Raw genomic sequence first — 24,210 nt, forward strand, 5'->3', positions numbered from 1 at the left:
GTCATGTAACAACATGGACTGCAGCCCGCCAGGCTCCTCTGTCCATGGACTTTTCCAGGCAAGAATACTGGAGTGGGTTGCCATTTTCTTCTCCAAACAATGTTTCTAAAACATGGTATGCTGAGGTATTTTAGTCAATAAAAAAGAACAGGAAAGCAATCATTTATTATTTGGGTTTCTTAGGAGGTCATTAGGCATTCATTTTAAAATACTACAATTTGATACTTTATAGAGGCTAGAAACATAATTCAAAATTTCATAAAGGTATATTAAATTAAAACCACTTTAGTCAGTTCAAGATCTCATTGACAAAGTTCATTCAAGATGATAGTTTTGCTTTGCGTTACTGTTCCCACATAATATCATCTCGTCTCAATTTCATCTGAAGATTATGGACTCGTATTGGACGACAGTTGCTGTTCTTTTGAAGAGAGTTAGTTAGCAAACATTTTCTGGAGCTATTTTTTATATTCTTTGTTCCTTTACAGTTGCTGTCTTCTTGCTGAATAGCTGAAGTTTCACTCATCTTTGAATTCTGAACTTTTTGTTGTAGTTTGCGGACCTGGAAAGAAAAAAATCTAATATTTCAGTCAAAAATATACTTAAAATATACCTTATAATAGAGGATTGGATTGATGGTTTAAAGATTACATGAAATTAAAAAGTTTGGTAAGTCTTTATTTATTGAATACTTATTGCATGCCTAACACTGTGCTATTTATACAGAAACAGAATGAATAAAACAACCATTGCTTTCAAGGAGCTTATTGCTCTTATTATTAGAGAAAAAAGAGCATATATGTGACAACTAGAGAATAATTCAAGCCAGAATAACTTTGACTAGGACAAAAAGTGTATGTCTAAGAAGGATAAAGAAGGACAAGATTGATGTGGGCTGGAGAAGCTGAGAGAAAGAAATGTTTGTTTTTGTAAGATAAGAAATGGGAAAAATCAGAACATGGAGGAGAGAGAAGGACCTTTCTGGTGACATTAACAACAAAGCAAAGATTTGGTGCTAGGAGTGAACATCAAGTTTATAGAGTCTATATTTTTTCTTTAAAGTATTCCTGAATTTAAAGTACTACTGAATGCCAGTTTTGTCTTGTTTTTAAAGGCAAAGGAATAAATAACCTTATCTCATTGAGGAGTTTCTAGCAATGATTGGGTTGACGGAATTAAACAAAACAAAATCTATAAACTAGTTAAACCCTTTTCTTCCAAGTCTAGTCCATTACTGAACCTTTAAAAAAATATTTTGGCCACATTACATGGCTTGTGGGATCTCAATTCCCCAATCATGGACGGAACCCATGTACCCTACTGAGGAAGTGTGGAATCCTAACGAATGGACTGCCAGGGAATTCTCCACATTACTTCATCTATTTCACTTAAACATAGCCTGATTTGTAGAGCTGGTCCAGACATTGGCTAAGTATCTGGTGTTCTGTTTACCTAAAAATTATTAAAAATTTTTTACTTCTATAGCTATTATATATATATAATATATAAATTATATACATATATAATATTTTTCAAAATATAATTTATGTACACACTGCCTAAATTTAAAAAATACGACTACTCTTCTACTCCTTTCAGGTTTCTCCTATCTGATTCTAAGAAAGTATACAAGTTACATAATTTTCACCCTAACACAATCATACAGAAAGTTTACTTACTATAGCTTTAAAAGCCAGTTAAGTGACAATGTTTGCTTCAAATTTTCATTTCCTTCTATCTTTCTTTATTGGCCACAGAAGAATAAAGGCAGTAAAATTTTGCATTCTTTATTACTTTCCTATAAAAGTGGGGAAGGCTTAATTGTGAGGTTAATATATTACCAACTTATATGAATGCTGATTATTCCATTAGCAGATAGCTACATGATATGACGTGAAGGTTCCTGGAAAGATTCCCTCTGCTTTCTGTTCCAGGAACATAATAGTCCTAAGAGTGAATTCATTGTCTTGGGATAAAATGTAATATTCCATGATTTTTTTTGTCAAAATATTAAGACTGTTATGCCATTCATAGTTATTATGAATTTATACACAAGGATAGAGTCCTCCTCATCACCTCCACTAGAGTGAGCTAAGCATAGGTCCCCAAGGAATGGAACACAGCATGGCTTGTTCTGAGAAACTGGAAATGGTGGTTTTAGAGATGGGGTTGCTTTAGACACCTGATGACATAAGGGGCTTCAGTAAGGCATTAGGAAAGAGAGGGATAAGAGGAAAGAATGCTAAATGGATAGCTGGGAGAGCTGTAAAGCAAATTTAGTGCTAAGTCACTTCAGTTGTGTCCGACTCTGTGTGACCCCATAGACAGCAGCCCACCAGGCTCCCCCGTCCCTGGGATTCTCCAGGCAGGAGTACTGGAGTGGGGTGACATTTCCTTCTCCAATGCATGAAAGTGAAAAGTGAAAGTGAAGTTGCTCAGTCGTGTCCAACCCTCAGCGACCCCATGGACCACAGCCTACCAGGCTCCTCCGTCCCTGGGATTTTCCAGGCAGGGGTAACTGGAGTGGGGTGCCATTGCCTTCTCCGATATATACGTATATATATATATATATGTAATTTACTTAAAAAAAACATCAGATCCCTGAAAATTTAGGTCCTCCTAATTTTTAGCTATGGTCAACAAAGCAGCTGTATTTTGCAGACACTGACTGAGCGACCTGGGTCTGCGGGGCACTGTAGGGTGCTGCCAAGTGGTGCTAGTGGTAAAGAACCTGCCTGCCCATGCAGGAGATGTAAGAGACTGCAGGTTCAATCCCTTTGCCAGGAAGATCCCCTGGAGAAGGGCATGGCAACCCACTCCAGTATTTAGCCTACCTCTTAATTTTCCCAAAGTTACTTCTGAATACATAACTAAACTTTCTCTTTTTTTTTCTCCCTTTGGCTGTGCCGTGTGGCTTGTAGGATCTTAGTTCCCCAGCCAAGGACTGAACCTGGGCCCCAGCAATGAAAGCATAGAGCTCTAACCATTGGACAGCGAGAGAATTCCCTATAACTAAATTTCTTTGTTCCCTTTTCTTTATATTATATTGAGAATTATGTAGCAGACTATGTTATTTCAATGTACAGATGACTCTATTTTATGATAAGTCTAAGTGATTCCTATCTATCATCTTTTCACTAAGCCACACATACAGGCCTCAAATTTGGAAGGTCTAGAGAAACGTAACATTGAATCCAGATATATTATCTTTTTATTAAAATCTTTTACTAAAACTTTCTTACGCTATCTTGATGCTGCATTAGTTTGGAAATTTGTTCTCCTTTAATTTCCATTTTCTTGACTAAACGCTCTAGTTCACATTCTATATCTTCACAGACTGATTGGCTTTCAGTTTCTTTCATTTGATTCAGCAGGTCCTGGTACTCCCTATGAAAGAAAGGCAAGTATCAAGCACTATTACAGTTTATAGTATACAAACTATATATATATATATATATATAATATATAAACTATATATTAATCTTTGTCACAATTAAACAATACTCTGCTCAAGCATAAATTTTAACCAGAGTTAAATATTAACCTTCAAAGACAGCTTCTTTTTGTAGAGGTATCAAATTAAATCTATGGTAATTATAAACAGGCTCTTATGATTTGAGATTAGATATATTTAGAAATATCTCAGACTTAGGCTCTCAAAGAATCTTAAAAAAGGTCTGAATTCTTAGTGTTCATAGTTAAATGTAGTAAAATATTCTGATGTCCTTAGCTAGAGGCATTAAGGGACTCTTTTTCATTCCAAGTTTGGAATTCTTAATGTAGAATCTTTGGAAGAATTCCAGCTATAGAAGTATTTGCCTGAGAAATTCCTAGATTTGGTGAATGCCTGCTCAAAAAAACTACTGCTAATAGAACTAGTTATATCTTCTACAGAGGTCATAGTTCAACTAGATGGCCACCCAAGTCACATATTTTCAGGAATATTTTTTGAAAAGATATTTAAACTTGAAACTTAAAATATGTATCCCATACAGAATCTTTGAAGCATATGGATGCTTCAAACATGCAATGCAGACCGGCCAGAATGGAAAATAACAAATTGCATTCTTATTTGTCTAATGAAAAAATTCACTTAGCTGAAAAGATTATAAAAAGCAGAAGGAGAATCTATCTTGGAAAAGCATTTGTGAATTATAATTTAAGGTCACCAGACCCCATTTGTTAGAATGACAGAAATATTTGTCTATCAGTTCAGATCTTGGGAATACAGAAACACTTTAAATAGAAAAAAGTAGTAATCTTCAGATCAAAATAAGTTCAAAAGGCTAAGTAAGGCTTTCAGGAATTTGTAAGTGACATTGTTTGAAAGATTGAGAAGAAAAAAAGATACCTAAATTAGTCTTGCTACTTCTTGTGATAAATACTTACATAGTCATTTGGTCCAGCTCATCTTGCATTGCCATCAAAAGTTCAGACAAATTGTTGCAAATAGAAATGGACTTTTCTGAGTCAGAAGGTACAGCTTTACATTGAGAAGTTGTTCTAGAAGGCTTGTAGAGACATCTAAGCTCAGTAACTTCAGCTGGTTTCTGAAGGATACGTGGTCCAGAATGTTGCACTGTTTGGAGGTTTTGTGTACTTGCATTCGCAGAATGGCTTGCACTGGCAGACTTTGGGGGAAAAGAAATAGCTGAGAACGATTTGAAATAACTGATGGCATTTAAATAGCACTTATACCAAAGGATGAATTCATCTGAACAAGTATCTTCATTTTTCCCTTCTCACCTTCTCAGCCATAATAGGCAGTGTTCCAAATTTTGAACAAATTTGCTGAGGTGGTCCTCTCTTTAAACATTTAGTTTTCTAAATATTGACAAGGGAAAAAGTAAACAAAAATATTTTAAAAGACATTTATCAAATTAACACTATTACACATTAGGAAATGTAAGTTACAATGAAATATCACTACACACCTGTTAGAATGGTTAAACAAAAAATGTGACAACACCAAATGCTAACAAGGAAGTGGAGAAGCCAGACTGCTCATACACAAAAAATAATGCAGCCAGTTTGGCAGACAGTTTGGAAGTTTCTTGTAAAATTAAAGATTTATTGATTGCTATCATATGATTCAGAGATTTCACTTTTAGATATTTACCCAAGGAAAATGAAAAATACGTTCATACAAAGACCTGTACACAAAGTTTATAACTGCTTTATCTGTGATAGCCTAAAACTGAGACAGCGTCCTTTGTAGCTCTGTCAATAAAGAAGCTGCCTGCAATGCAGGAGATCCAGGTTCAATTCCTGGGTGGGGAAGATCCCCTGGAGAAGGAAATGGCAACCCACTCCAGAATTCTTGCCTGGAGAATCCTACAGAGGAACCTGGAGGGCTATAGTCCATGGGATCATAAGAGTTGGACACGACTTAGCAACTAAACTACTACTACTAAAACTGGAATCCCATGGACAGAGGAAGCTGGTGGGCTATATAGCCCATGGGGTCGCAAAAGAGTGGGACACAACTTAGCAACTAAACAACAAGAACAACAAAACTGAAAACAACCCAAATCTCCTTCATCAGGTAAATGGTTCAACTGTGGTACATCCCTAACATGGAATACTACACAGAAACTTTTAAAAATCCGTCAATACTTGGATTGACTGAGTAAAACAAGCTTCTCAAAAGGTTATGTACTATATGATTACATTTATATAACATTCCTGAAATAAAACTATAGAGATGGTAACAGATTATAAATTGCTAAGGGTTAGGGAGGAGAAGGCAATGGCACCCCACTCCAGTACTCTTGCCTGGAAAATCCCATGGATGGAGGAGCCTGGTAGGCTGCAGTCCATGGGGTCGCCAAGAGTCGGACACGACTGAGCGACTTCTCTTTCACTTTTCACTTTCATACATTGGAGAAGGAAATGGCAGCCCACTCCAGTGTTCTTGCTTGGAGAATCCCAGGGACGGGGGAGCCTGGTGGGCTGCCGTCTATGGGGTCGCACAGAGCGGACACAACTGAAGTGACTTAGCAGCAGTAAGGGTTAGGGAGGATGATGTGTAACTATAAAGGGATAACATGAAGGAACTTTATAGTAGTGGAATAGTTCTGTATCTTCATAGTGGTGATGGTTACAAGAATCTACACATGTGATAAAACTGTATATGATCACACAACTGTTGAAATCTCCCTAAGCTCTGTGTATTATACCAATTTCAATTTCCTGGACTTTATTATATTTATGAAAGATGTTACCACTGGGGGAAGCTTATTAAAGATATATGCTGCTGCTGCTGCTGCTGCTAAGTCTCTTCAGTCATGTCTGACTCTGTGAGATCCCATGGATAGCAGCCCACCAGGCTCTGCCGCCCCTGGGATTCTCTAGGCAAGAACACAAGAGTGGGTTGCCACTTTCTTCTCTGATGCATAAAAGTGAAAGTGAAGTCGCTCAGTTGTGTCCGCCTCGTAGCGACCCCATGGACTGCAGCCCACCAGGCTCCTCCGTCCATGGGATTTTCCAGGCAAGAGTACTGGAGTGGGTTGCCATTGCCTTCTCCGAAAGATACACTGTACCTCCCTTTATATTTTTTTTATCACCTCTACTCTACAATTTTTCAAAATAAAAAGTGAAAAACAAAAAACAAACAAAAAAAGACACATGGTTAGGATATGGAACAACGGTAACTGCTGATTGGAACATAAACTGGTCCGGTCACTTTGAACAATATCTTATAAAGCTAAGGTGCATGACACTTATGGCCCAGTATCTCAGAGAAACCCCTGAACACTTACACCATGAGGCATGTACAAGAATGTTCATAACAGTGTTGTTTATAATAACAAAAAGTGAGAAACAAACCAAATGATCACTGAAAGGAGAAGGGAAAAAGAAATTTTTAGTAATAAAAAGCAGTGAACCATTCATATATGCATCAATTGGAAGAATCTCATAAACTTAATGTTGAGTGGAAAAAGACAGCTGCTGAAGAACACAAATACAGTAAGCCCATTTATATAAAGTTCAAGTGTAAACCTAACAAATATATTTCTTATAAATACTTATTTGGCAAAGTAATTTTTTTAAAAAACCAGGATAATGATAAAAACAAAATCAGAATTGTGGTTACTCCTTGGATGGAGGGAATACAATTTAAGAAAGGTACACACTGGGCCTTAACAGTGCTGGTAATGTTCTATTTCTTAAGCTGTGTGGTGAGTACCAGTGTTAATGTCATTATTACGCTTTGAACAGATATTTTTTATTATATTAGGTTGGCCAAGAAGTTTCTTCAGGTTTTTCAGTAACATTTTATGGAAAAACCCAAACGAACTCTTTGGCCGATTCAATATGTACTCCTTAGTGAATCATTTTTAAAAAGACACTGCTAAGGTCGCAAAGAGTCGGACACGACTGAGCGACTGAACTGAACTGAACTGAACTGAAGCTACATTCTTAAAAGTAAATGATTTCACTATTTTTGTTGGATGGATTGAACTAGGGTGACCAATTGTCTCAATCTGCCCATGATACAGGATCTTCAGTACTAAAACCAGTACAGTCATAGGCAAACTGGAGTGACCTGGTCACTCTATTTAACACTTTAGCAAGAGAATAATCAATAAGCTGAGCATATTCCATAATAAAAAGAAAACAAAATATTCCCAATTCTAAAGGAAAATTTAGGTATCTTAACTATCATAAACATTAATTTTTTTTTACTTAAAAAAATTAAATGGCTTAGAGGTAGAGATATCACACGTTTGTGAGTCAGTTCTTATTCACTCAGATTTTCTTGGTGATCCTGGGGAATGATAATTTCAAGTAATAGAAAATGATGGTCTGATCAAAGTCTATTTTAAGCAGTTAAATTAGAACAAAAGAAATGTAATTTTTTTTAGTTGTTATACTGAATGAGATTTCTGACTGATAATTACAATCTATCCTTTCAAAAGAATAATGAAAACCTCACAGGACAGGCTTCCATTATCTTGCTTACAATATTCAAACAGTCTGATTCTTTACTTCCAAGCTCACCTTATGCTGTTGTTGGTAACTGTCTAGAAGTATAGCTCTAATCATGTCTCTATAAGCCTTCAATGGTTTGCAATGATTTATAGAACAAAAGTTCAAATTCTTAACATGGCACTGAAGATCAGTCATAATCTCACTTCAAGCTATATTTTCAGGTCTCATATGGTACTAGTACTGGACAATTATTTACAGCTTCATGCAAAAATCAACTATACTCTCAGACTATAACACACCTCGCCTCATCTCTATCAATACTTACTCATTTTCCAAGTCTGCCTTAACTACTTCTTGTGTGATCTTTTCACATATTTTTTATGTGTACAGCACCAGAATACTTTGTTTATACTTTTATTAAGTTTTTAGTACACTCTGTCTTATATTTGTATTTTTGTCTGCTTCTCTGTAAATTCCTGTGTTATCTTTTTAATACCTAAAGGTACTAATCTATGTAAATCAAGACATATGAGTTGAATGAACTATGTCCAGGATACGGAGTAAGTGTCAGTGAGACAAGCAGGAATCTCACAGAGGTCTCTTAAAAAAACTCAGATACTATCTTCGGCAACAGTGCTCCTGTTACCTTTAAAAGGAGGCATTATTACTTACAGATCTATGAACTTGGAACTTAAGCTAACTGCTTTTATAAACTGGTTTTGCTGTCAATTATTTTTTCTTTTCTTCCAGGAGCTACCTTTTCTTTCCTTCATTTCTTTTACCTTGTTTTTCCCTGTACCTTATTAAAAAATCTTTTCCACCAGATCTTCAAAGGATGTCATAAAACATAACTACAAAAATAAGTCAGTATTTTTCCACTTGTATAAATTACTTATAGTGATTCTCTATTTGGCTTTGCAGCTTCTAATCTTACTGTGGAGATAAGACACAAAACATACTTAAGGAAGGAAATAAACTAAAAAAATCAATATAAACGGCATTGGGAAAATAGTCTTCATTACTGTAGTTTGCAAATTCTTTGAAAGAAACTAATCTGCGAAAAATGCAGCCAAACTACTGAATTCTCTTTTTTTCCCCCGAATTCTTATTTATGGAATAAACAACTAGCTAAAGTTAAGTATAATGTTTCCTCCATTATTGTATCCACAGGGTGAACCTATGGCAGTGGCCAGAACTCACAAATAGCATGCTTGGTTTGTACAGCAAATAGCACACAGAAACACTACATGCATATTGAATAAATAGTAATAATGGTCATCAAAACTATAATTTCAGAATCATAAGATTAAAAGGGACTAACATTTTCTTTACCATTATAAATAAAAAAGTTTAATATAATAAATTCAAAACATCAATTTATCAAGAAAATTATTATTGGTAAAGCTATAAAGCACTCATTCCCCAATCTTTAGGCAAGTCCTAAGGATATTAGCATAAAAAAGTAAATAATTTCTCTAGAGAAATGACTATAATTATAATTTAATATTATAATTTATAATACAATATAATTTAATAGTATATCTTGTCTTTTTATTGTGCATGTATTATATAAAACTGCTTCCAGAATCTATTGTGTTGTATCTATTGTATTGTTTAGTGCTTCTTTTAAAAAGTATCCAAAATACATTTCTTTAACAGTTTAGTACTAGCAATATGTTTACCTTTCTAGAAAAATTAGAATGCTTATTGTTATTTCACAAATTTAGATGTATTGCCCATTATATGTCTCTTTTTGCTTTGGGTGTCAAGCAAACTCAGAGCTAGGTTTTGTGCTCAAATGCTGCTACTTTCTTCAACCTAGGTTTTATGGAATTTTCTGTCCTCACACCCCAAACCATCATTACTTGACTTATGTTTTTAGGTCTATTTCATAGAATTATTTCATGTCTTATATTATAAATATCTTCAAATTCTTTTTAAAAAATGCACAGGTATAATTACTAGAAGGATGAAGAAATAAGCACTAGCAAATAAGAATAAAGTATTTGCATACCTTTGAAGATTTCTTCTTTTCCTTGAAGTGCCTTGGATTTGTTACTGAAGACATTAAAATTCTACTGATTTCAAGTCCAGTTTGAAGCTATAATAGTGAAAAAAAACCTTTACTATTACTTGACTTTTAACAAATTTCTTTTTCTTCAAAAACATTATAATGAGGGATCATATATCAGTTGATATATGATTGATATAAAAATGTTTTTTGAAGAAGAAAATCCCAAATATTATTTTTTTTGTGTTAAAGTCACCAAGTCTACTGGTAATTACAATCATTTTCTGTTTATAACAGAATGAGTTATTTTATATATCTCAAACTGAAAACAATTGATAGCATGAGTTCTTTCAACTGAGAATATATGTATGTTTCTCAGAATTTCGAAAGATCAAAAGATCTTCGGCAATACATCCAAGTCTATGAATATACTTGCTGACTTACTGAAATTTCATTATTATAGCAAAAAAAGACAAAACTGATAAGTTAGGAAGCAGAAATTAGAGTCCAGGGTAAGGCTTCAGTTAATAAAGTATAATAAAACATATGTGATTTTAAAGTGCCAGATAATACAGTTTTCTGTTTACCTGAGAAGCTTTATCTTGAAAGAGTTTACGCTGATGTTCTTCTTCCTTTAGTTTTTCCTCTAAATGTTTAATCTTGTCCTACAAAAGAATTGAAAAACTGGGATTATTTTACAAAAACTAGAGCTAAATATCTTTTATTCCTTTTCCAAATAGAGCCCTCAGCGTCTTGATTCTTAATAGTTTGGTAAATTAAAGCAGAAAGTAAGAAAAAGGAATGGCAAAAGATGCTAAGTTTTCCTTAGCTTTCTTTGTATGATTCTTTACCTACTTCATGTAAGAAGGACAAAGGAGAAGCAAAGAATTTACATGCATAGGCTCTATTAATTTTAATTAACAAAATCATAATACTGAAAATTTGGGAGGTTTTAAAGGTCTAGAAGGTCAAACAATATAGTCTTGGGTCTCAATGTTTCATTTAAAATATAGACAACTTACAATATAAGACTATGCTGTACTTAGGGAAAAGTGAAAGTGAAATTGCTCAGTCATGTCTGACTCTTTGCAACCTCATGGACTGTAGCCTGCCACGCTCCCCTGTCCATGGGATTTTCCAGGTAAGAATACCGGAGTGGGTTGTCATTTCCTTCTCCAGGGGATCTTCCTGACTCGGATTGTACTGCAGGCAGACTCTTTACCATCTAAGCCACAGGGGAAACAAGACTAATATACATGAAACAATACGATTTGACCCTAGGTCATGAATATATATGTATAACGTTATACACAAATGTATTTCATCTTATATCCATGGTATAGTTTGGAATAGGAAGACAGTACTATCTCAAAGGGAGAACTTCCTGAATGTTCAAAATCTCAAGGAAGGCTTCATAGAGGAAGCAGGAATGGGAGAATCCTACAAAATGGACGGGATTCACTTGGAAAAGGAGAGGGCATTTCAGGATAGGATCTAGAATAGGCTTAACTTACTTGCAAATGGTGAAAGGCTACCTTTTCAATATCCTTTAGGTAAATCACCTAACAAATGAAAATATGCTACCACTGCAGAAGAAGGTAAAACTACAATTTCACATCAAAAAGCAAACTCATTTATGCTGTGATCTATAGGCAATAACTCATATCTGGATTACTAAAAGCTATTAATGAAGTTTTACAAATCTAATTTTATTGTATATTCATATACAGGGTAATTACACATAACACTGAAGATTTATTCCTGGTATCACCACTTCAAAGAAATAAGTTGAAGCTTACCTCAGCAGTTTTCTGAGTTGCTGTAAGTTTAAAACATTCTTTTTCTAAGACATCAAGCTTTTCAAGTTTTGCATGAAGCTTCATATGATCCTGTTCTTTTTCCCTTTGAAGCTGGGCCTGGAAAGGAAAAAAACAAAACCTAAATTTGGCGAGTGAAGCCGACTGCTCAAGAATAATACAATTTCTGAGAATTCAAAGCACAACATAAATTGTCGTAAGAAACACATAAAAAACATGCACATACTTTAGGTGCTTTAAAAGCAAAAAAAACAAGAGAAAATACTTTTCGAAAACAAAGAAACTGGGCAAAAAAAGATATTAGATCAATGGAACAAAATCTTCTATGTATCTTTATATAACTTTTCTACTATGGAAAAAATCATCAGTGAAACATATTAAATAAACAAGGTGTTACTACAAGGTGATCAAACCTACTTATTGACTTACCCTCTAACTATAACATAGAAAAGCAGCTATCAAAGGACTAAAGCATACAGAGAACTTGGAGAAAATTAGGGAATAGGGAACTTAAAAAATATTTTTAGTTGAAAGAATGAAAATATAAAGTGGCAAAACCTGTGGGATGCAGGTAAAGCACAGTTTAGAGGGAAATTGATAGTTTTTAATCACAATAGAGCACATTTAAAAAGAAATAATAAAGTTCTAAAATCAATAATCTAAGTTTCCAACATCCAAAGATAGGGAAAAAATAGCAAATTAAATCCTACATTAGTAGAAGGAAGGAAATAATAAAGATGAAGTGGAAAGTCAATGAAATAGAAAATATAAGTTTTTATAAAGATTTATTTTTTTAATTTTTATTTATTTATTTATTTTTGGGGGGTCAGCAGGTTTAATTTCCAAATATTTTTTTAATCTATAAAATTTATAAAGTGATATATAGGTTGATAGTTTTAAAAAGAGCACAAATACAATTTACTAGTATCAGGAATGCAAGAGGGGACATCTCTAAAGACACAAGAAAAACAGATAATCTGAGTAGCTGAATCTCTGTTATAAATAAACTGAACTTATAATTAAACACTATATATTTAAAGAAAACTTCAGTCCCAGATAGCATCTATCAAATTTGAACTCTATCAAACATTAAGGAGGAAATAAAACTATTCTTACACAAGGTCTTTCAGAAAACAGAAGGAATCCTCCCAACTAATTTTATGAGGTCAAACAAAACCATAATACCAAAATGAGACATTGTGAGAAAATTACAAACCAAGATCGCTTAAGAACGAAGTCACAAAAATTGTTAAGTGAAACCTTTGCAAGCTGAATCAAGCAATATAGAAAAATGATACTACATCAAGACTGACGGGGGCCTATATCAGGAATGCAATGTTGGTTAACATTTGAAAATCAAACAATGTAACTTACCATGTTAACAGAAGAAATGAGAAAAATCATATGACCCTTTCACTAGATGTATAAAAAGCAAATCGCAAAATCATTCACAGTAAAAGTTTTCAGCAAACTAAGAACAGAAAGTAATTTCCACATTTGATAAGGGATAACTATGAAAAACCTAGAGATAATAGTCTAGTGAAAGAGTAGCATCTTTCTCCCAATGATCAGAAACACAACAAGGATGTCAGTCTTTACTACTTCTAATTAACACTGTACTAGCTGCAATAACCAGTGCAAGAAAGTGCAAATAATAAAAGCCATAAAAATTGGGAAGGGAAAAATAAAACTTTATTTATTCACAGATGACATGATTATGTATATAGAAAATCCCTAGAAAATACTGAGTTCCAGAAAGAGACTTGATCTATCTTTGTCAGTTGTTTGTTGACCAAGGTGCCCTATCAATTCAATGAGAGAAAAGAAATCTTTCAACAAATGGTGCTGGGACAACTGGGCATCCACATGGAAAAAAATTAACCTTGAATAATTTTCTCTCACTATACAAAAGTTAATCCCAGATGGATCACAGAACAAAATGAAAATTAAGAGCTTTTAGAAGAAAATATTTTGGAAAATACTTTGATAGTTTCTTATAAAAATACACCTACCCCGTGGTTCAGTAATTCTACTATTAGATACTTATCCAAGAGAAATTAAAACATATGGTCACAAAAAAGTTTGTACAAGAATGTTTGAAGTATCTTTACTTACAACACCTCCAAACTGGAAAAAGGTCAAATATTCATCAAATGAAAAATGGATAACCAAATTGTGGCATATCTATATAATGAAATTCAACACAGCAATAAAAGGAAAGAACTACTGATACATGTAACAACATGGATTAATCTAAAAAACCTTATGTTAAACCAAAGAACCAGACACAAAAAGAGCATTTTCTATCATTCAATTTATATGAAGTTCTAGGACAGGTACAATTAATCTGAAGTAAAATAAATCAGAATAGTAGTTGCACTGTTGGGAGGTGGGGAGAGAGCAGGGAATAACTTGGCAGAGACATAAGAAAATTTCTGGGGTGATAAAAATGTTCCTTTATTTGGTAGGACTATAGATTACACGAGCATATCCATTTATCAATAATCACTGAACTACTGTATATTGTCACCTTGCTTATTTAACTTATATGCAGAGTACATCATGTGAAATGCCAGGCTGGATGAAGCACCAGTTGGACTCAAGGCTGCTAGGAAAAATATCAATAACCTTAGATATGCAAATGATACCACCCTTATGGCAGAAAGTGAAGAAGAACTAAAGAGCCTCTTGATGAAGGTGAAAGAGGAGAGTGAAAAAGCTGGCTTAAAATGCAACATTCAAAACACTAAGATCATGGCATCTGGTCCCATCACTTCACAGCAAATAGATGGGGAAAAAGTGGAAACAGTTGACAGACTTTATTTTCCTGGGCTCCAAAATCACTGCAATGGTGACTATAGCCATGAAATTAAAAGACACTTGCTCCTTGGAAGAAAAGTTATGACCAACCTATAGAGAGCATATTAAAAAGCAAAGACTTTATTTTGCTGATAAAGGTCTGTCTAGTCAAAGCTATGGTTTTTCCAATAGTCATGTATGTATGTGAGAATTGGACTATAAAGAGTTGAGCACTGAAGAATTGATGCTTTTGAACTGTGGTGTTGGAGAAGACTCTTGAGAGTCCCTTGGATGGCAAGGAGATCCAACCAGTCCATCCTAAAGAAGATCAGTCCTGGGTGCTCATTGGAAGGACTGATGCTGAGGCTGAAACTCCAATACTTTGGCCACCTTATGCGAAGAGTTGACTAATTGGAAAAGACCTTGATGCTGGGAGGGATTGGGGGCAGGAGAAGGGGACGACAGAGGATGAGATGGCTGGATGACATCACTGACTCGATGGACATGAGTTTGAGCAAGCTTCGGGGAGTTGGTGATGGACATGAAAGCCTGGTGTGCTGCGATTCATGGGGTCACAAAGAGTTGGACACGACTGAGAGACTGAACTGAACTGAACTGTGATTTCTTTTATCCTGCAAAATGCCTCTTCATAACTTTGCCCATTTTTCTACCACTGCTTTGTATTTTTTGTATCTTGCTTAAGAAATCTCTCTTAACTCCGAGGTCATAAAGGCATTATTCTGTATTTTCTTCTAAAAATTCCAAAGTTAACATATGTCTTTAATCCATCTGGAATTTATTTTTGTGTATGATGTGAGGTACAGATCCAATTTCTTTCTTTTTCTCTCACATAGATAATCAATTTCCCCCAAACATTTACTGAAGTCTAGCATTTCAACAATGTTATGCAATGGCATCCTTGTTTTATATTGACTTTCCATATAAGTGGGTCTGACTATACCCTAATCCTTTATTCTTGCTGTCAGTCCATAAAAATATCAATCTAATTTTGATAGTATCAATACGTCATAGGGCAAGACCTCATCTTATTCTTCTTCAGAATAGCTTGGCTACTTTTGGACCTTTCCTTTTCATATGAATTTTAGAATCAAGTTTTCTAGTTCGTTGAGAAACCTATTAAATACTTGGCCCATTAAAATCCAGTATTGACTGGTACTTTTACCCATTTTCAACATAAAGCAAAGATCTTAGAACACTTAAACTGTATTTATCAGTTCTAATTTATAAGTTACTATTCTCATTAATTTCAGTCCTTTATATATATTTAAATATATAAAATAAAACATAATTATTGCTGTTATATATTTATTTACCTATATATTTACCATCTTCATTGTTCTTCATTCCTTCCTGCATCTCTGATCTTCCATCTAAGATACTCTTCCTTCTGTCTGAATGATACCTTCAGTGTTTCCTTTAGAATGTATCTCCTAGTAACAAACTACCTCAGATTTGGTCAGTCTTAAAATGTATTCACTTCACCTTTATTTCTGGTGGATATTTTCACCAGGCATTGGACTCTACATTGACAGTTATTTTCTTTTAATATCTTAATTATAATCAGTTTGTTTTCTTCCAGATTCAGTATTTTCTATTGAGAAGTCAGCTGTCAATTTAATTGTTGTCCTTTTCAACAAAACCCTTTTATTTTCCCCGGCAGCTTTTAGGATTTTATTCTTGTCTTATTATTTTTTATTTCTTTTTGTTTTTCCTGCTTTGGTTTTATAGAGTTTCTTAAATCTATGGTGTGATTATTTTTTTAGTCAAATTTTTAAACTTTCCAGCCATTATATCTTCAAATATTGTTTCTGTCCTATTCTCTCTCTTTTCCTTTTGGAATTCCAATCACACATAAATTTGACCTCACTCTAACTTATGTCTCTTGCTCTCTTTTCTAAACTTACCATTGTTTTGTCTCTTCATTGATCTGGATGGTTTCATCTTCTAATTCACTAATTCTCTCTTCTGATCTACTGTTAGATGCACCATAAGTTCTCAATTCCATTTATTGTATTTCTTACAATACTGTAAGTTTTATTTGGTTCCTTCTCAAATCTACTCTGCCATTTTATGGTTTCTAATGTTCTGCTGAAAATTTTGATCCTATTTTCTATCTTCTTGATTATAGCAAGTGTAATTATTTTAAAGTTTGTATCTCCTAGAGCCAGGATCTAGCTGGAGCTAACTTGTGAGAGTGTTTATATATAATCTGTTATGTATGCTATTTCTTTTGATAGTGTTTTATCTCCTTCTGCCTGGTTAGCTTTCATTGCAAAGTTTCTCACTGTGTAGAAGAAAGGTTTATAGAAATAATTTGAGGACCCTGGGAACACTAGCCATCAAGGATCACTTTAACCCAATTTCAGGGACTAAGATTTTCTAGATTACTCTGATAATCTAGAGCTGAGCTGTAATCTGTCTTATTTTCCTTCTTGTTCATCATTACAAAGCATTCAGAGCACAGAATATTTACCAGGGTTCCTACCCTTGGCAGATCTTGAACTCTAACTTCTTTAGCCCCATCATGATGGTTTTCAAAAGCACTATTTAGCCTTTCAACTGACTCTTCTGGAATCAAAAATGTCCTAAAACGGAAGGGACCCAAAACCAACCACTCTGGAGGTCAACTTCTTTGAATTTAAGTATGCACACATACTTCTGAATTGGTGACCTTTCATCACCTGGTTAACTCTCCACCAATTCTGTGTATTTTCTTTTATTTCTTTCTTTCTCCCTCCCTCCCTTCCCTCTTTTCTTTTTTAATATTCTGTCCAGTGTTTGTGTTTCCTCTATAGAAAAGTTGGTTCAAATGACTTAGTGTGCATCACTAACTAGAAATTTCCTACATACAGCTTTATATCCTATTTAAATTACAATATGACAATTTTCCCATGACATTAAATATTCTTCAAAAACATATTATATTACTATAGAAAATATAGTCACCTGTTGTTCTAGGATCATATTCTTCTCTCGTTCTACATTGAGAACCATTCTCTTTGTATATTCTAGTTGCTTCTCTAGGAGGATGCAGCGAGACTGGGCTGACCTTAACTGCATACTTATATCTATGAAAAAGAAAAAGTAATAATGAATCACATCAGAGAGTTATCACAAGAAATGTTTTATATGAATTTAATTAAAAGTCAGAAGTTCAAAACTTCTTTACTTCTGAATAATGACTCTCCCAAAATTATTAACATAAAATTTGTGAATATCTCATTAATTATATATAACTGATTTAACATTGACTCATAAAGACCCAGAGAGTATACTTCTGAAAGGGAAGGACGTCAGTGACTTGTGGGATCACAAAAACTTGGCTATTCCTGGGAAATAACACCATCTGGAAAATAGAGGACCTAAGAGAACATTTCATACAAAGATGGGCACAATAAAGGACAGAATGGTAAGGACCTAACAGAAGCAGAAGATATTAAGAAGAGGTAGCAAGAATACACAGAAGAACTATACAAAAAAGATCTTCATGACCCAGATAACCATGATGGTGTGATCACTCACCTAGATCCAGACATCGTGGAATGCAAGGTCAAGTGGGCCTTAGGAAGCATCACTACGAACAAAGCTAGGGGAGGTGATGCAATTCCAGCTGAGCTATTTCAAATCCTAAAACATGATGCTGTGAAAGTGCTGCACTCAATATGACAGCAAGTTTGGAAAACTCAGCAGGGGCCACTGGAAAAGGTCAGTTTTCATTCCAATCCCCCAAAAAGGGCAATGTCAAAGAATGCTCAAACTAACCGCACAATTGTACTCATCTCACACACTAACAAAATAATGCTCAAAACTCTCTAAATGAGGCTTCAACAGTATGTGAACCATGAACTTCCAGTTGTTCAAGCTGGATTTAGAAAATGCAGAGGAACCAGAGGTCAAATTGCCAACATCCACTGGATCATCGAAAAAGAAAGAGAGTTCCAGAAAAACATCTACTTCTGCTTTATTGACTATACCAAAGCTTTGACTGTGTGGATCACAACAAACTGTGGAAAATTCTGAAGAGATGGGAATACTAGACCATCTGACCTGCCTCCTCAGAAATCTGTATGCAGGTCAAGAAGCAACAATTAGAACTGGACATGGAACAACAGACTGGTTCCAAATAAGGAAAGGAGTGTGTCAAGACTGTATATGGTCACCCTGTTTATTTAACTTATATGCAGAGTACATCATGAAAAATGTTGGACTGGATAAAGCACAAGCTGGAAGCAAGACTGCCAGGAAAAATATCAATAACCTCAGATATGCAAATGACACCACCCTTATGGCAGAAAGTGAAGAGGAACTAAACAGCCTCTTGATAAAAGTGAAAGAGGAAAGTGAAAAAATAGGCTTAAAACTCAACATTCAGAAAACTAAAATCATGGCATCTGGTTCCATCACTTCATGGCAAATAGATGGAGAAACATGAAAACAGTGAGAGACTTTATTTTTCTGGGCTCCAAAATCATTGCAGATAGTGATTGCAGCCCTGAAATTAAAAGACGCTTACTCCTTGGAAGGAAAGTTATGGCTAGCCTAGACAGCATATTAAAAAGCAGAGATGTTACTTTCCCAACAAAGGTCCATCTAGTCAAAGCTATGGTTTTTCCAGTGGTCATGTATGAATGTGAGAGCTGGACTATAAAGAAAGCTGAGCACTGAAGAACTGATGCTTTTGAACTATGGTGTTGGAGAAGACTCTTGAGAGTTCCCTGTACAGCAAGGAAATCCAACCAGTCCATCCTAAAGGAAATCAATCCTGAATATCATTGGAAGGACTGATGCTGAAGCTTCAGCTTCAATACTCTGGCCACCTGTTGCGTGGGAAAGATTGAGGGCAGGAGGAGAACGGGGCGGCAGAGGATGAGATGGTTGGATGGCATCATTGACTCTATGGACATGAGTTTGAGTAAGTTCTGGGAGTTGGTGATGGAGGGGGTAGCCTGGTGTGCTGCAGTCCATGGGGTCACAAAGAGTCGGACACAACTGAGCGACTGAACTGACTGAAAGTCTCTTCCCTAATAATACATTTCTTCTCTTTCAGAAAACTCAGATATATGCATTCTACCATTTCCATTTTCCTTATTTCTCAACTACTGATCACATAGTTAATTCTGTAGGAAGTAAGCAACCTCATTCTAATTCTTTACCTTCCTTGGCTATTTATTCTACTTTCGTTCAGTTACCTCAGGACTTTTTTTTTTTCTCCTCATTTCTTCTATTTTTAAGTCGAAACACAAACTTGAACCTTGTTTATGAGGGTGATATAGTGTAACAGGGGGGAAAAAAGCCACAGTTTTGAAGTGAACTTTATAGCACTTACGTTCTAAATCTCTAACACTTGTCTCCAGAAGTCCTTTTCCTAATTTCCTTAGAAACCACCTACCTGTCCACTTCTTCCAATTAATCTATTTTTATTGTTTTATTTTTATATTGTTCAATTACTAGCATTGCTTTGTATTTTCAAATTTTTAAAAAACTAGTAAAAATAGGAAGCATTTTAATTATATTGCAGGCTAATAATATATGATATGATAATAATATATAATATTTGATATGATAATTATTGCCTTTCCCAAAGAAAGGCAATGCCAAAGAATGCTCAAACTACCACACAATTGCACTCATCTCACATGCTAGAAAAGTAATGCTTAAAATTCTCCAAGCCAGGCTTCAACAATACGTGAACCGTGAACTTCCAGATGTTCAAGTTGGTTTTAGAAAAGGCAGAGGAACCAGAGATCAAATTGCCAACATCTGCTGGATCATGGAAAAAGCAAGAGAGTTCCAGAAAAACATCTATTTCTGCTTTATTGACTATGCCAAAGCCTTTGACTGTGTGGATCACAATAAACTGTGGAAAATTCTGAAAGAGATAAGAATACCAGACCACCTGACCTGCCTCTTCAGAAATCTGTATGCAGGTCAGGAAGCAACAGTTAGAACTGGACATGGAACAACAGACTGGTTCAAAATCGGAAAAGGAGTACATCAAGGCTGTATATTGTCACCCTGTTTATTTAACTTATATGCAGAGTACATCATGAAAAATGTTGGACTGGATGAAGCACAAGCTGGAAGCAAGACTGCCGGGAGAAATGTTAATAACCTCAGATATGCAGATGATACCACCCTTATGGCAGAAAGTGAAGAAGAACTAAAGAGCCTCTTGATGAAAGTGAAAGAGGAGACTGAAAAAGTTGGCTTAAAGCTCAACGTTCAGAAAACGAAGATCATGGCATCCGGTCCCATCACCTCATGGCAAATAGATGAGGAAACAGTGGAACAGTGGCTGATTTTATTTTTCTGGGCTCCAAAATCACTGCAAATGGTGATTGTAGCCATGAAATTAAAAGACACTTGCTCTTTGGAAGAAAAGTGATGACCAACCTATAGGCAGCATATTAAAAGCAGAGACATGACTTTGCCAACAAAGGTCTGTCTAGTCAAGGCTATGGTTTTTCCCATGGTCGTGTATGGATGTGAGAATTGGACTATAAAGAAAGCTGAGTGCAGAAGAACTGATGCTTTTGAACTGTGGTGTTGGAGAAGACTCTTGAGAGTCCCTTGGACTGCAAGGAGATCCAACCAGTCCATCCTAAAGGAGATCAGTCCTGGGTGTTCACTGGAGAGACTGATGTTGAAGCTGAAAGTCCAATACTCTGGACACCTGATGCGAAGAGCTAACTGATTGGAGACGACTCTGATGCTGGGAAAGATTGAGGGCAGGAGGAGAAGGGGACGACAGAGGATGAGATGGTTGGATGGCATCACCGACTCAATGGGCATGGGTTTGGGTGGACTCCAGGAGTTGGTAATGGACAAGGAAGCCTAGCATGCTGCAGTTCATGGGGCCGCAGAGTCGGGCACGACTGAGCAACTGAACTCAACTGAATAATACATGAATTTTGTTGGTACTCTGAAAATATTATAATTCCTAAATACAACTTGCCTAAAAACTTAATTTTTCTTTTAATCTCAATAATTTATGAACTGGGATAACAGATAATATACAGGCAAGTTTAAAATTATATCCATTTAGTGCAAATACCAAAACATCTGAGAACAAGCCCACAAGGTGTGAACGCATATAAGAACAAGATATTGAGTAAACCTTCTTAGACTGGGCTTTTTATATTCAAGTTGTAAACTCTGGTAACCTCTTCCTTCTGAGAATTATTGAATTTTCTTACCTTTTTTCTGCTTTATCAGTTCCTCGTGTGCCAGATTTCTCTCACTTGTTTCATTCTCCAAGGCCTTTTTATATTGTGCCGCTTCTCTGGAAAGAATGTTCAGGTTATCTTCAGCTTGTGTTCTCTCTAACTCTAAACGATGAATCTTTTCCTGAAGAGTTTTTAATGCTAAAATAAGAGCTGTTGAAAAAATTGTCTTGATATTTTAAGTGAGAATTTTTGAGCACTTATAATCATAGCAGCATATATAAGTGAGCAGTATATTTTTGTTACTTAAGTTAAAAAAAAGTAATTTATATTCCTTATGAAAAATAAAAATGACTAAAATTCTAAAAAGGAACAAATTCTAACATGTCTTATAAAAATAAAATATTTATATTTAGTAGTTTTCTAAGTTTGAGATGTGAGAAAGCTAATAATCACATTTTAATTGAACAAAGCAAATATGTTCAAAACATATGCAAAAAAATATATATATGTATATGTGTGTGTGTGTGTGTGTGTATAGAGGGAGGGAGAGAGTGAGAGAGACAGGAGTGTGGGAGGAAGGGAAGAAGTGGGTGAAGAAGGCAGGAAGAGAGGGAGCATGGGAGAAAGGAGAGGAAGTTTGAGGCATACAAGTCTGAGCATGGATAAGGAAAATTAAAATATGCTGTTCACTAATTAACAAGGAAATTTAGGTTTAAAGTTAAAAATTGTTCTCAGTTCTTGATGTATTCAGTTTCAGTCAAACACAAACATTTATTGTTTCTTTGTCCAAGATATAATGTTAATTATTAGGACATATGAGGTAGAACATTGCTTCTTCCATCAAGAAAAAATTACAATCTAGTGGTGTAACTGATGTCAGGCTTGAAAGAGTGTGATACACATGTACTACTATGATTATTATTCAGTTACATTAATATCTTCATAATTCAGGTAAGCTCGAGTTATAAAATTTTCAAATATTATCTTATATGTTCTCAGTGACAACCTCAAATTATAAAACTATAGATGAGTGGAATATAAACAAATGTTCAAGATTAACTTTCATATAGTTCATATCCAATTAGAAAGATGTTTGTTAGAGATTATTGTTTGATTTGGATTAATATTTCTTATAGTTGCTTTGTCCACAAAGCTATAGTCTATTTATAATGGCAACCATTATTATAAAAGATTAAAAAGCATGGCTATCAGCATCTTAGAAAGTAATGTGTATGGTACAGGTATGCCTGGAATCATAAATGTTTTTCTAATTCAATTTTAAGATTCTCCTTAACTTATATTTTAAAAGTTATAATACTTGTATCTTGTATTTACTCCAGTGAACTGGATTCATGAAGAATTTTCAAGGGTAATTTTGGATATATGCAATTTCTGAATTTAATCCTTGAATAAGATTAAAATCAACTTAATTCTTTAATATTCTAACCACCTTATTCTTTAGAAGGATTCTCCAAATCTGACCTTTTATTCTTCAGAATATTTTCCTATTTTTAGTGACATTTTAAGGATAAATCTGCAATATGTGCCTAGCTGGTTATATTAATCTTCATCTTATAGCAAAGAAGCCAAAATAAAAAATGTTAAGTAACTTAAATTTACAGAAACTTTAAGCAACAGAGTAAAAATTAGCATTTTACTAAGATTAGTTAAATACACAATCATCTTATTTTCTACATAAAAATGAAAAGTTTTATATAACATGCTTCCTAATTTCCCTAATTTAAAATATGATTTTTATTAGCATTACCTTGGCTATTTGGACTATGAAGCATTTTAGAAGATGTAACTTCTAAGTTCACAGAGTAGTGAGTCTGAGATGATTCATCACTCTGAGTGACTGATGGAACACACACTCTTTCTGGAGGTTTAAGATAGCTTCCGACTATACTGTGCATTAATTCAGAATCCATTCTCTGTAGAGAATAAAGGAAAGACATAGTATAGCATCATTTTTTTCCTATGTGAATAACAAAGATATCAGAAAAAATTCAGGTGGAACTTTTAACATAACTATATAGTCATATACTGTGGAATTGTGTCTTTATAAAGTTTATTATCACAAGTTCAACCATAATAAGTTCACTAGTAAAAGAAAAAAATGAAAATTTACTCTATAAACAGTATAGACAATTCTGCCTGATTCTCAGAGTATATGCTCTGAAGTGAGCATTACATGAGTGGTATGAATTTCCTGGTTTCTCACTTGATTGTAAGATCATCATCTGAGCACTCCTCTACAAAGTTTGACTCTAGCATTCAAACATAAAGTACATATTCTAAGAGACAACATAGCTTTGAAACAGAAGCCACTCATAGAATATGATTCTCTAGACTCCAATATGACTTCCTAAGGTATTTTTAAGGGTAATTTTGGATATATCAATTTCTGTATCTAAGCCTTGAATTCTACAACCCTATTTAATGCACTAGCATTCTAAGC

The 24,210-nt window shown here is 34.7% G+C and overlaps 1 protein-coding gene across 1 annotated transcript; it reads right to left on the reverse strand.

The window, feature by feature from the left end:
* Nucleotides 1-343: 343 nt before the first annotated feature.
* CEP57L1 (centrosomal protein 57 like 1) lies at nt 344-23,680 on the reverse strand. The gene is made up of 10 exons (XM_052645904.1): nt 23,518-23,680; nt 21,780-21,959; nt 17,530-17,651; nt 11,746-11,862; nt 10,534-10,611; nt 9,950-10,036; nt 4,747-4,824; nt 4,390-4,631; nt 3,243-3,387; nt 344-562 (listed from the first exon to the last, which is right to left on the reverse strand). The coding sequence occupies exons 1-10, from the start codon at nt 23,678-23,680 to the stop codon at nt 344-346; spliced, it is 1,431 nt and encodes a 476-aa protein (XP_052501864.1).
* Between the last annotated feature and the right edge of the window lie 530 nt (nt 23,681-24,210).

The sequence above is a fragment of the Budorcas taxicolor genome, chromosome 9 (genome assembly GCF_023091745.1).
Source record: "Budorcas taxicolor isolate Tak-1 chromosome 9, Takin1.1, whole genome shotgun sequence".
NCBI classification, from domain to species: domain Eukaryota; kingdom Metazoa; phylum Chordata; class Mammalia; order Artiodactyla; family Bovidae; genus Budorcas; species Budorcas taxicolor.